The 15,240-nt window shown below is 37.3% G+C and overlaps 1 protein-coding gene across 1 annotated transcript; it reads left to right on the forward strand.

Annotated features, from left to right (window-relative positions):
* Positions 1-12,789: 12,789 nt before the first annotated feature.
* LOC138903183 (KNR4/SMI1 homolog) lies at positions 12,790-13,365 on the forward strand. Its single transcript, XM_070191112.1, has one exon. It carries the CDS (start codon positions 12,790-12,792, stop codon positions 13,363-13,365), a length of 576 nt encoding a protein of 191 aa, XP_070047213.1.
* The last annotated feature ends 1,875 nt before the right edge of the window (positions 13,366-15,240 follow it).

Raw genomic sequence — 15,240 nt, forward strand, 5'->3', positions numbered from 1 at the left:
TGGTATTTTTCTTGCTGGGTAGCAAATTATGACTCGTGAGTTTTCCTCTGTACCACCGTCGGCTGTGGGATGGTGAAGACGGGCATAACAGTAGTGGTTGTCTAATTGGTTGTCAATGGCACACTTTGGGAGCGCGCAACAAAAGTTTCAGCTGTAGTCGTACAGTTGGGATAAAGACAGAACTCAGGTGGATAGGGTTGATCAAATAATGAAACCGAAATGGTAGTTATCGAGATGGATGTGAACTCTGGGAAACCATGAATAGAAAAAGGCGGTCCTTTGCCATCGGCCCATGCTTGACACATTTTAGTCATTTGCTGCTTCAGTACTTTATTTTCCTCAACCACAGTAGACTCTTGTTGATCCCTCTGACCTTGATTCTCTTGAGCACTTGTAACAACTTCGATATAAGTTGTAAAAGGCATTTTTTTCCCTGGATCTTGTGTTGCCAGCTTTTTACAAACCGACCACCTCAAACTTTCTTTACAATTCAAAATAAGAGACACGTTAGAATGGACTCAGTCGGTCCTTATTATTATAGAGTTATTTTTTAAAATGGTCGATCGAACCCGATGTGGGTTGCCTACGTTTCATGTGAGAACATGAATCAGATCTTGTGTAGTTCGGGAAGATCAGGAATAAAGAAAATAAACTGAATTTTTTTAATTTCCAAAAGAAAGACTTATAAAGAAGAAAGAAAATATTTTTGAATTTTGATTTTATTTTTTTTTTAAATTTTGGGAGAAAGACTTTTTTAAAAAAGGAAGAAAATATTTTTGAATTTTTGGTCTAAAAAAATAACTTCTAAAGAATGAATTAAAGGAAAATATCTTTTCGGATTTTTGAAAATTGGGGGCCGGAACTGATGAGGTTTGCCTACGTATCTCACATTCGATGAGAATCAGACCCGCGTAGTTTGGTCAAAACGAATATTTTTTTCTTTTTAATTTTTATGAAAATTAATCTTTACACCTCACGCCAGACTACTAAAAAATCTATAAAAAAAATAGATTATTTGTACTAAACAAGGAGTATTTTTTTTTATAATTCCGCTCAACTAATTTTCTAAAGTCGGTCAACAAAGCAAGAAAGCCTTCCAAATGATGTAGCAAGTAGCACATAAGTGAACATGATGGTTTCAAAGAGGATACTTGTCTTATACGGACCCGACCCCTGTGCCAAGTTTCGCTAAGTCAAATGAACGTGATACAAATAAAGCGAACCTACTAGGGATATCTGGCATGAGGTTTGTTCTTTTAGGTTTAAATCCTAGTGGAGAAGGTATCTAGACTGGCTTACTCGGGCGGACAAACTCGAGTCGAGGAGGGTCAGCGTACCGATAGTATTACTTTTCGGCTTAGCTGGTGGTACTCCCCGCCTAAAACATGTGTGACTCAAATCCTTCACCGAGTGACAAGCACCTCGGCTATCTCAAAGAAAGTGGGCTATGTCAAGCAAATGCCCAATTTTAATATCAAGAGGACTCAGAGAGGGTGCGAGAGAAGATAATTTATATGTACAGTTAAACAATATCAAAGCGGAAAAAAGCAGACAAGTAGCACATTAAGCCCAAATAAAATCACAGTATATACAAAATTAATAAAGCCGGAAAAAAGTCAACATGTACAAGCTCGAATTCTCATTAGTTCCCCAGCAGAGTCGCCATGGCTGTCACACCTCCTTATCCCGAGGGGATAGTGGGGGGTGAGATTTTTCAATTAAAATGACATTAATCAAAATGGAATTATTTATTTAATTCATGGTCGCCACTTGAAATAATTTATGGTGTCCTAAGTCAGCGGTGTATTTTAAATCCCAAATCGAAGAAATTGACTCTATTTATACGGTCCGCGAATACAGAAGACCGGGTAAGAAATTCTGTTAACCCGGAAGAAGGTGTTAGGCATTTTCGAGTTCCGTGATTTTAGCACAGTCACTTTTATTGATTAAATTTGGCTTGAATTATTTTTCAATAAATTATATTTTATTGGCTTTCATGTTTTACCTATGTCCGCTTTCATTGCTTTATTATTTATTGAAGGACAAAATTACATTATAAATAACGTTATAATTTTATTATGACTTTACAGTTAAGGTCAAGTTACACAAGCGTGCACTCGGATTTGGAATTATGTACCATGATTATGTCACGGAACCGTACCCATAGTCACGATAATCTATTATTGGCCACACCTAATGCACACTATGTTATTCAAAGTTGTTTAATTATTTGCTAAGTTTGGGATTATTGTGAGGCTCAAAGGTTACGGGGTAGAATTACGGAAAATGTAAGATTGATTATTAAAGATTACTAGAGGTATCAATTATGCCGGGTATAGTGAGATAATGCGACAAGTAAATAAATCCTACTTATTCATTCTATTTTATCTATACTTAATTCTTGATGAAGAAAATTAATGAAATAAAATAAAAGCTCATGATAAACTCCAACGTGATCTCTACAAAATCAAACAATAGCTCATTTGACTTTTCTAATTCATGATTAATACTCACACCCAACATAAAGTCATAAGAACCCCACTTGACAAGAATAACTATTAAACAAGATATGTACTTAGTAAAAGATTGATTCAAAATACAGTAGCATTTGTCGTTGATGAAACAGAGAGCAATAAATCACTCAAACTTTCACATTGATTCAACAGTTAAACATACCACATAATCACACCGATAATTCCAAACATGAAACTTTGATGGAAATACTGATAAGAGCATGGAAACGAACCTTGAATATGCAACGATTTTCAAATATATTGATAAGAAAAAATCTTCGACTCATACATAATCTCGTTCAAAGTGAAGACATCCAGAAACAAAAATGAGACCTTCGTCATCAACTCATAACTGACTGTACACCGGAACTTCGAACCAAGACCTCGTCGGGAACTTTTTTCGGACTGTTTTCACTCAGATTTTAGCGACCAAGAGTGGCTTTTTCCTGCTGGTTTTGTGATGTTTGAGAGCTGGTTTTTTATGGAGAATCACTACTTTTTTGTGGCAGTTTTGAAGATAAAAACTGGCATTAATGGAGGTACGTTTTGCAGCTATTTTGCCGCATATTTGGGCAGCTTTTGCTGTAATTTCGGGCTGTCTTTTGCTGAAATTCAGGGTGAGATTCGTGGCTATTTTTTGCTATATTTTGGGGGGTAGTTTCAGTTGGTTTTTGTAGCTAAAAGAATGCTGGATTTTGACTAATTTTTTTGGCATCAAAGAGGTAGGTATTAATGGAGGTTTGGTACATTTTTTGCTTGGGGAAGAAGGAGGTCCATCCGGTCTTTTTTTTTTTTTTGTGTGTGTACATATATTAAGAAAAGATGAGAGGAGGAATATTGAAAATAAACTATGGGACAAGGAATAATGACACATGAATAGTGTAGTAGGTGGGTGATATGACAAGGGAATAATAAAAGGGAGTGAGATGTGACACGTGAATAGTGTATTAGGTGGGTGATGGGACAAAGATATAGTGTAGGGAAGGTATGAGGTAATTTTATTAGATTTGGTATGTGATTCAAATAAATTCTTTCGCCCTCTACGTAATAGACTTTGTTAAAAATATTACATATTCTATAATAAAGCCTACTAATAAAAATAATATAAAAGTTAAAATATCAAAATTAAATTTAAAACTATTTAAATACTAAAAAACAAAAATGGTAAAAATTTTATATATAGTCAAAAATTAGGTGCTCACAAGACCTGAAAGTCACTTGCAAGATGACAACACACTTGAGAGAAAACTTGATTAATTCACAGATATGCAAGTGTGTGTTTTCTTTATTGCTTCATGTTAATAATATCCAAGTGATGTCACTTGGATGATGCAAACAATTATCCGGTACAAGGCATGCTCCATAAAGTGACTGGTGCACTATTCACACTGTTGTGTGTGTGCAGAGAAACAGTTGCAGTGACTTTACAGCTGTGAAAAGTTGATTGGTACAGTCAGCAAGGGAACTAATGTCCATATGTTCCCTCTGTCGTCTCTTTGAATCTAGCTGTTGGATTTTGTGCCCGATTTGAGATTTGTTGTGCTTTGGCACCTTGAGAATGTGTAACAAGTTCCCGATCTGGTTCTTATCATAAAATTTTTCATCATCAAAATATAAAAAGGCACACATAACTTATCAGTTTCCCCGTTTTTGATGATGACAAACTTATAATTGAAGTTCCCCCTGAGAACCAGAATGCCATACAATATTTTCTATACTTCCCCCTGAACCTGTTCCACTTTCCCTTGAATCTGTTCCCCCTTTCAATTAATTTTCCCCCTTTTTGGCATCATAAAAAGGATATTCACAAATAATAAGCAAGAAGAAGTCCAGCATAGTTAACTCATGTCACATATGTGCACACAAAAATGACTAAAAATAGAGCATAAGAGTATAATATATATAGTAAAATGACGGAATACTCAGTAATTTTAAGAAAAAGAGAACATAAATAGTAGTACCATTATTACAAAACCATTTAATTTTACTTATTGAAATCACTCCAACATATGTCCAAAGAATTTTACTGATTGAAATCATTCATAAGTTGTAGTTCTATGTATGGGTGTTTAACGGGCGGGCTGGGACGGGCTGTACACAAAACAAACTAGCCCGTCCATTTAACGTTCTGGGCTAGTTAGCGGGTCGAATTAGCAGGTTATTAGCGGGTTGTACATTTTCGGCTTTTTTTGGGCCCGTCCGGGTTCGGGCTTAACGGGTCCGAACCGGGCCGGGCTATTTTTTTTAAAAGTAAATTTTATTTTTCTTATTCAATGTTATTGATACTTAAGTGTTTGCAAACTTTTAAGGCTTAGTATTAAACTTTGAAGTTTAAAGTTTTAAATTTGAAATTTGAATATTAAAATTTTAAAATTTGAAAGTAAGTGGTTACAAAAAATTATTTAATAAGATCAATAGGCAATATATAAGGATCAAGCTTCGAAAGCTTTCATTTGATATTTTTATTGAATAATATATAATACTTCAAATTAATTTGCAAGTTCTTTTTTAATTTTTTTATTTTTGAACTTGCAAATTAAAAGTTTACAACAATTATAAAAAATAAGAAATAGTACATCACATGCTTTGCATCATTTTTGTAAGTTCATCCATGTCAACATGAGGTTCTTGATTTCCGACATTGGTTGAATCAGAACCATAAACCATTATATCTCTAATTTTTTGGTTGTCCGCTTCATCTACCTCGTCACGCCCTTGATTTCATCGTTCTGATCTTATCCAATCTCTGAAGCACACTAGAATTTCCAAAGCGTTGCTGCCCAATGAATGATGGGTATCTCCTAGTTGCTGCCTTGCTTGGCTAAATGCGCTCTCTGATGCGACTGTTGAAATCGGCACATTTACCACGTCTCGAGCCATGGACGAAAGAACAAGAAATTGATTTGATTGCTCATCCATCAACCCAGCGGTAGAAATTCCTTTGTGCGGGGCTCTGCTGACTTTTGCAAGTAGAATTGGAGTTCATCAATATTCCGTCTACTGGTTTGTTGATGCTTTCCTAGTGTAGACCAAATCAAATAATCTTCAACACCATCATTATCATCCAAAGCACCGGTCCCAGATGTTGAAACTGAACTAGAAGGAATATTTGCATCTATAGTAGAAGAAGCATCAACAATATTAGGATAATAATTATATAAAGTTTGTAAATATTTGTGTAGATCAGAAATACAAGTGTCAATATCATGAGTTTCAGTTGGTCCAATATCCATAAAAGAATATAAAGCAATGATTAATTGGCGACAAGTGGCCATTTTGATAGAAAGGTTTAAAATAGCACCAATTAGGTAAATAGAGGGAATTAGGTAGAAATATTTTTTAAACTTATCTAGCATAGATTCAACAACAGAAGTATATCCTTCTTTCTTCTTTAAATTATGTAGTAAGAGAAATTTCAGCAATATGAACTAAACCATTTGCAATTGTAGGATAATAAACCCCAGAAAACTCAAGTGTAGCCACATAAAATTTTTGTAAAAATTTTACAACATCTTCAATGACATCCCAAGTTTTATATGTTAACAAACGGCTAGGATCAATACAATGAGAATTAGCAACTTTAGTTATAGGCATTCTGTATTTATAACAATATTTTAAGCATAAATAAGTATAATTCCATCTAATAACTATTTCTTCAGGCATGAGTCTTGGTTTTAGTCCATAGTGTACACATTTTTCCTTAAATGTATTTAATCTAGAACTTCTATTATTTTCTTGAATTACACCAACATCTCTTCTAACTAAAGTGATATCATCTCTAAATAATTCAAGGTCACTCTTCACAATCAAGTTATAAATATGACATGCACATCTAACATGAAATATTTCAGGGAGTGGTGGTTATAGATGCAATTTTAATATTGTAATAGCAGCATTATTGTTAGAAGCATTATCAAATGACATACACATAACTTTTTCTGCAATATTATAAAATATAGCAACTTTATGGATAGTATTACTTATAAATGCACCAGTATGACTTTGATCTTCATTATATTTAAAAGCAATAATATGTTTTTGCGTACAAAAATTATCATCTATCCAATGGCATGTAACAGTCAAATAATCATTTCCATTTACAGCACGATGAATATCAGAAGTAAGAGAAACTCTACAAGAAAGACTGGCGAACAAATACCGTATATATGTCTGATATTGTCCAAAACGCCTAAAGATATCAACTTTACAAGTACTTCTAGGAATACCTTTAAATAAAGGGTTATAAATTCTTTGAATATAAGTAACAAGATATGGTAAAGCAACAAAACTAAAAGGTAAACAACCTAAAAAATTATTTTAGCTAATTCTTCCCGATCTTTCTTAATATTGTATTTACCCATTAATCCCCCCAGTATCCGGGTTAAGTTTTTGTTGCCCATCTTCCTCATCTACTCCCCAATCAAGAGGGTGGTGCTCTACTATGTGCCTATGAAGTTGAGTCGTTCCCCCTCCCTTACCGGTCTCATGTTTATAAATATCCTTATAAATTCTATATCTTACATAATTTTTATCTTCTTCTAGTCTGTCAAAAAAATTCCAACACTTACTTCTTAATCTTCGATTCTTCTTAATAGGGAGGGGAGGCCTACTTTTATTACCACGATCTCCACCCCTAATATTTTGAGTTTGACAAGCATTACCAGGCTGCTCTAAATATATTTATTATGTAAATTAAATTAATAATTCTAAATAATAAAATAAGTGTACACCAAAGAAGAGAAAGAGATGGAACGAGTGTATCGGGATTCCGGATGCCGCACTAAATTTGATATAAAAAAATCAAACTTCAATTGATAGACCGATACTTGATAGTTGATACTTGATACCACACTTCACTTGAATACTTGATATTTGATAATAATAATTTTGTAATGGCTAAACTAAATATTTGATGAAACTTGAAATAATAAGTAATTGAGAATTTAAGAACAATAATCAATATTATCAAGAGAGAATTGAGAGAGAATTAGAGTAGTAAGAGAGTGAATTGTGAGAAAAATGAAGAAGATGGTGGGCTATTTATAGTTTTTAAAAGGTAAAAATTATAATTTATCAAATATTAGGGGTGGGGGGCTATTTTCTTAAGGGGGGTAAGCCGAAATGGCCATTTCTGCAAAAAAGGGTCGTTGGCCAACGGTCATTTTTGAATTTGATCGTTGGCAACGGTCCAGAAAATATTTTTTTTAAAAAATTGTAACAGAAACTGGGCTGGACCGGGCTGTGGCCCGTTAAAAACCCGTTAATGGGTTACCGGGCTAAGCGGGTTCCGGTGCACAGGTATCCAAAAACTTTTCGTCTAAAACCCGCTCCCCGCTCAACCCGTCTCAGCCCACCCCCAAACGCTACAGAATCGGGATGAACCGGGTCGAACCGGATTGTAAACGGGCCAGCCCGGCCCGATTAACAGGTATATTACTATGACTATGATGATAGAAACTTAGGGTCCACCAAACTGTATAGAGAAACTGGTTCTCTATCAGTTCCCATAGAATACACATAATAAGAGATAAGTAAATGACACAGCAGAGTTTTACGTGGAAAACTCCTAACTCACGGAATTAAAAACCACGACCTACACTCGTAGGATTTCAACTTCACTAACCGAGCAACTTATAGATTACAACCTATTATAACCTAGGAATTAAACTCTTAATCCCTCACTCACTTGTAATAATTCTATTACAAGTCTCTTTGTAATAACTCTTATTACAAAGCTCACAACTCGACTAACTCTAGCCAAGATACAAACACAAGGTTTATGGTTTTATAAATAGTTTCTTACACAATGCTTCTAACTAAGTTAAATAGGAATTACAAGTAAATCACTTTAATAAAGGTGCAATACAACTAAGGACATATAATAACACAATGTTGGAAACTGGTCTTTCGTTATGTTGTTCTTTGTTCTTGAGGCTAGAAAGTCACTTGCAATATGACAACACACTTGAGAGGAAACTTGATTAATTCTCGGATGTGCAAGTGTGTGTTTTCTTCATTGCTTCATGATAATAATATCCAAGTAATATCACTTGGATGATGCAAGCAATTATCCGGTACAAGGCATGCTCCATAAAGTGACTGTTGCACTGTTCACACTGTTGCGTGTGTGCAGAGAAATAGTTGCAGCGACTTTACAACTGTGAGAAGTTGACTGGTACAGTCAGCAAAGGAACTAATGTCCATTTGTTCCCTCCGTCGTCTCTTTGACTCTAGTTGTTGGATCTTGTGCCCGATTTAAAATTTGTTGTGCTTTGGCACCTTGAGAATGTGTAACAGGTTTCCGATCTGATTCTTATCATAAAGTTTTTTATCATCAAAATATAAAATGGCACACATAACCTATCATATGAGAAATATATGAGAAATGAGATTTTGAAGAAAGTTTTCAAAAGTTTAGAAGACAGAAGGTTGAAGCTCCAGTAGGTCGCCAAACTCACTCTTTAGAGAAGCGTACGTGAGACTTTCACCTCATTTGGCTCTATTCCGAGCTTTCCTCATTGAAAGAAACATCATATATATATATATATATATATATATATATATATATATATATATATATATATATGAAATAGAAAGAAACTAAAAGAGAAAAGTTAAAAAGAAGGAAGCTTGTTGTCTAGAGGAACCTGCAGTACATGTAACTTTTTCTGCCGACAAATCTTGTTTAACGAACATCATTGTCCACCACTTGAGATTTACTTTTAAATATAATAACAAGTTGAGACATTGATAGAGAGTATGGTTTAACTTTACACCTTCAACTTGCCTTATGACAAAATCCTTATATTATAAGGGCAGTCCAATACACTAAGCTCCCGCTATATGCGAGTTGACCTTATATATATAATATAGAGAGTATGGTATATTATATATACCAAAACCCTTATATTATATATACATTAATTACGCAACAAATTAATGCTTAAGAAATTAAAGATTTTCCACCTTCCATTTATCTAACCTCCTAAAATCTTCTTGTTACGTTGGATGTTGATATATTCACTCTGGATTCCAATTATGTAAAGCTGTTGTACGTAAGCAACTCAACTAGATATAAGTAGAAAATAACTGTTCATGTCGTATCTGACTAATTTTATGTGGTACAAGTATCGGGTAACTCTATCCACCAAGGATTAGATAGAAATCAGAGTTCAACATAAAATTTATACTCTAGCTTTGTTAGTATTAGGTAAAGCTTATTTTTCATGGAAAACACCAATATTATTTACCCAAAAAATCAGATAGAGTTGAATTTGTACGTAGTTCTAAGGGTATGTGGTATAACTTGATATAAATTGTAAAGAGAAATAGAAATATCCAATCTTGACTATAAGGACGAAAGATAAAAACTGTTGAAAAGAGGAAATAAATGAAGTAAGAGAGCTCAAAGGATTGATCTTTCAATATAATGAATAATCTTTTTCTACAATGTGTGAATGTCCTCACAGAAACAACAATCATCCCCATTTATAGTGGGAGATCCTACTTTAGATATAATAAAAAATACATAGTGGGGAACCCATGAGAAACTAGCTTTTCCCTAATTTCTGCAAAGATTCTCTCTCCTAATGCAGTTGCAACGGCTCTTGTCTGTGAGCTCGATATTGACTCGAGCTCTCAATCTTGACTCGAGCTCGATTCTGACTCGGAGTCTGGTACTGATTCGGGGTCGGTGTCGGACGGCCTATGCATCTTAGGCTCGATAATTTCACCTCGCCCCATAGTTCGATTTGGATACGAGCTCGATAATGATACCAAGCTTGTCATTGATTAGTCCTAGAACTCAGAGCTTGATGACCTGAGTTCAGATCTCGACATGGTATTACGAAGCCGCCCTTCGATCAAAGTATTATCATACCGACCAGTCCATATGACAGACTAATCGGTTTTGACCATATACAGATAGTCCCTGCGTTTCTCGGGAAGAATGTAACGAGAAATTATATGATTTTTTAACAGCATGATTAGATATATACTAACGTGTGCATCGAATCTGATTGTGACGTACACGATAGTTATCCCATCGGTTTAGTTTACCGAGATATTTAATGCATGTCAGACGATGGTTGGCCATTACGGATATTGGACTACCACTGCTCAGCCTATAAATATCCCCTTCTTTTACCATTAATCACTTTTACATCTTCTAATCTCAAAATTTCCTAAGCATTCTCACATACCTTCTGAATTAAGTGCGAAATTTTCCTTCTATGGTTTTTACTCCAAATTCTTTCTTTGAAACACCACATCTTCTTTATTCTTTTCTTCTAAATTCAAAAAATGGTGAAAATATCAAAAAACGTCCCTAAAAAAGAAGAGGCTTCTTCTCCACAGCCCGCCGCCGATAAAACACCAGTGGAGCCACGGCCTGAGGAGTTTGTTACCGGAACATATCTTCTCACCTCCAATTTTAAGGTCGATAAGGGCTCGTTGGTTCTTGGTCAATATGAGCCAGTATCGATGTATTTGTGCTCGATAACCAACAAGTATCTTGCTCAGTTAAAGATAGATTGCAACTGGGATAACAAGGAAGTGGTAATTCCGGCTCCCGATGAAGATATTACCACCCACGTGAAAGGGTTCCTTAGTGTGTATACTTATCCTTTTACATTAGGGCCTCTCGACCCTGTTATCATCAATTTTTATCGTCAATACCGAATAACTCTAGGTCAGATTCATCCTTCCTTTTGGAGGATCGTTATCCTGATTCGTTTCTTTGCAAACAAGATCGAGGGGATGCCTTTCACCCTCAATCATCTTATTAGATTGTATAGTCCCCGCCTCTTTCGAGGTGGATTAATAAAACTTCAACGCTGGGCTACCAAGGTACTTTTTTCGAGCATAGACGTGGACAAGGATCGAGGTTGGATGGGCAGGTTCGTTCGAGTGAAGACTTCGGACCTGATCCCTGCCGAAAAGATGCCATTCCTTGAAGAATGGAATATGAAGCGTAAGTGTAATTATGCTATTTATTCCCTATCGCATTGTCTCCTTGTTCCTTTCTTGCTGATATCTCTTTTGTGATGTAGCGGTTCCTTGGAAGCCCGGTGTCATTCCTGATCTTAAGAGCTGGGTACTGGCCCTGGCTTCGACCTCCACATACGCCGAACGTTCATGGCGTGATTTAGCAAAGGGCTGATGGGAGGCCAAGAATCATGGCAAGCCTATTTCTTATGTTTTGAGAGTTCGAACGAAATATTTTCCACATATTCAACCGATTTTCTTGTGTGCAGGCCTGGGCAGAGATGCGGTTTTGAGGCCCCTGCCCGGCGAGGAAGAAGCCTCGGACCCGGTTTCTAAACCGGCGGGGGGAAATAAGAGAAAAAGGGCCTTCACTTCCGAAAATCCAAAACCGAAGGCAAGGTCGACTCGTAAGTCAAGGAAGAATACCATACCTTTGACCTTAGAATCGGTTCAACGTCTAAGGGATGAAGATGATGAAGAGGAAGACGACGGGTCTGTACTGGTGGCCCGATCGAAGAAGACCACCGACGTTCCACAAGCAGCTGGATCGATGGTGGTTTATAAAGCTCTTCCTCGAACTGAGGATAAATCGGAGAAAGACTCTAGCAGAGTCCCCGAGTCGTTGGAGATCGAGGATGCTTCCCATCGAAGCCAACGGATGGGGGATATGTCTGAAGGGGCTCTCCCTGAATCTTTTCGAACTGAAGAGAATGCCCCAAATGACTCACTTGGGGCAGTAGTAATCGAAGACTCTCCCACCTTCCCTGCTTTTTCCGAAGGGGCGATTCGGGAAGCCCAAGCTTTGGGGGCCCTCGAATAGACAGGCCTCATGAGGGAGAAGATCCTTTTTGTGATCTGTTTACCGGTGTCGAGGACGCTGCCGGCACTAGTGATGCATCATATTTTTTTTACGGAGTGCAGCAAGTTTTGAATCAGGTAAGCCTTAAATTATTTTGTTGGTATTATCTCTTATGTCTGTTTTTCTTTTCTTACTTTGTTTCTTCTTTCTTCGTAGGCCGTGGTAGCTCATTGAGAAGCATGTTCTCGATCTCGAGATGAGCAACGTCAATACATGGCCGATCTCCAACAGGCCACAGAGGAGAGGAAAGCCCTTAAACTTCTCTTAGGGCAAAGGGAAAAAGAAATCAAGGACTTACGTGCTGAGTTGGCCAAAGCTCACCAAGATCAGATCGATCTGTCCGGGCAGGTAATGACACTATTAAAAGCCTATGGACTTGATACTGGAACGATGGCTAATCTTTTGGTCTCACAGCTGCAGCAGAAGCTTTAGATGATCGGGAAGTTCCGTGAGGAGGTCGATGTGATAAAGGCAGAGGCCTTGAAATGGAAAGGAAATATGGACCGCTTTGCTGCAGAGAAAGAGGTTGCTCGAGCACAATTATCATCGGCAGAAAATCAACTTCAGAGTCTAAAGGAGAAAAGCTTGGTTCAAGAAAGGAAAACAGAGGAGCTCGAGGATCGGTTGGCTTCTGAACTTCCCAAGGATGAAAAGACAAAGGCCGATACAGACGCATTTGTGGCTCTTTATCGGGCCGATACTGAGGCCGCTCAGTCGCATGCGAGAGAAGTAGCCGAGACCGCTCGAACTCGAGCACATTGGATTGCCAAATTTGCCAAATTCCAATCTCAGAGGGAAACCCTCGAGGTGATCCATGCTCGAGGCTTCGATCTTACTGAAGAGATAATAAAGGCAAAAGGGCTTGAAGCCGATGATGAGGCCTTGGACTTCGATGTTGATGATGACGATGATGATGATGACGATGATGATGACGATGATGGGAGCAAGAGCGGGTCTCAGAGTGAGGAGGAGCCTGATGGAGAAAAGACTGCTCCCGTAGATAATTAGGGTTTTTCTTATTTCGATCATTCATGTAAGGTCCTGATCGGACGTTTTGTAAACATATATATAAAGGTCTTTTCTTTTCCCAAATTGTCTCTGTTTTCTTTTCTACTTAATGGAGATTTTGTTTTACTTGTGTCTTATGAAAGTGTTCATAAGTTCGAGGATTTACTTGAGTGAGTGTTTGCTCGAACTTTTAGTAAAGTAGCCCGTAGGCTTAATAGTCGAGTAAGTGATTGCTTGAACTCGAAGTAAGATAGCCCGTATGCTTAATAGTCGAATGAGTGATTTCTCGAACTCGAAGTAATATAGCCCTTAGGCTTAATTGTCGAGTGAGGGATTGCTTGAACTCGAACTCGAAGTATTGCAGCCCGTAGGCTTTATGGTCGAGTGAGTGCTTGCTCGAACTCGAAGTAAGATAGACCGTAGGCTTAATAGTCGAGTGAGTGATTGCTCGAACTCGAAGTAAGATATCCCTTAGGCTTATTAGTCGAGTGAGTGATTCGAACTTGAGGTAATGTAGCCCGTAGGCTTATTAGTCGAGTGAGTGATTCGAACTCGAAGTAATGTAGCCCGTAGGCTTAATGGTCAAGTGAGAGTTTGCTCGAACTCGAAGTAATGTAGCTCGTAGGCTTAATGGTCAAGTGGGAGTTTGCTCGAACTTGAAATAAGAGTAGTCCGTAGGCTTTAGTGATTCTAACTCGAAGTAATGTAGCCCGTAGGCTTAATGGTCGAGTGAGAGTTTGCTCGAACTCGAAATAAGAGTAGCCCGTAGGCTTAATAGTCGAGTGAGTGATTCGAACTCGAAATAATGTAGCCCATAGGCTTAATAGTCGAGTGTGTGATTGCTCGAACTCGAAGTAAGATAGTCCTTAGGCTTAATAGTCAAGTGAGTGATTGCTTGAACTCGAACTCAAACTCAAAGTATTGTAGCCCGTAGGCTTTATGGTGTAAGTTTTTTCAAAACTCCTTCGATAGTGATCGACCCTTAAGCGTATTTGAATCATGAAGCAGAACGAAAATTTTCAAAATATGAGTTATCGGTAAAGAGGTCATTATACATATGTTCGTATTTTGTGCCAGGGCTTGAGCAAAACTATTCGAGCATGGTTCGTTTTGACCATTTGGCCCTTACACGCTTTCCCTATCGACACCCTGTATGATATAACTTTGGTACGAAATAACTTTCTCTTATCGAACTCGATTTATTTTGTGGTAAAGCCCCACAGTATTCGAGGTTGATTGTAAAGAAGCCTTGGATACTATTAAAATGTCCTCAGGTAGCATATAGTTGTTGTCTCGTTAAAAACCTTGCCGTAAAAACCCGGTTGGGATAAAAACCGATCTAAGAAAAATAAAGTGCAACGCGTACTTTAAAACCTGAGGTCTCGATGTTTTTGGTTAAACTCATGCAATGAGTTAGTATCGAATATATATAGATGAAAGAAGGGAGAAAATCATACCTTAACAATAATATCGTTTGAGGTGTGGCACGTTCCAATTGCTTGGTAGTTGTTCGCCGTTTATAATACCGAGTTTGTAGGATCCTTTACCGACATTTTTGAGTACTTGGTACGGTCCTTCCCAGTTCGAACCCAGTTTTTCTTCATTTGGATTTCAGGTGCTGAGGGTGACTTTCCTTAGCACTAAGTCCCCGATTTTAAAATGGCGAAGCTTGGTTCTTCGATTATAGTATCTTTCGATCCGCTGCTTTTGGGAGGCCAATCGGACGAGAGTGGCTTCTCGTTTTTCATCCAATAATTCGAGGCTAGTATTCATAGCCTTGTGATTTGACTCTTCTGTTATATATCGAAACCTGGTACTGGGTTCTCTGACTTCGACTGGAATCAAGGCTTCGGAACCATATACTAAGGAGAATGG

The sequence above is a fragment of the Nicotiana tomentosiformis genome, chromosome 12, assembly GCF_000390325.3.
Source record: "Nicotiana tomentosiformis chromosome 12, ASM39032v3, whole genome shotgun sequence".
Classification (NCBI taxonomy): Eukaryota; Viridiplantae; Streptophyta; class Magnoliopsida; order Solanales; family Solanaceae; genus Nicotiana; species Nicotiana tomentosiformis.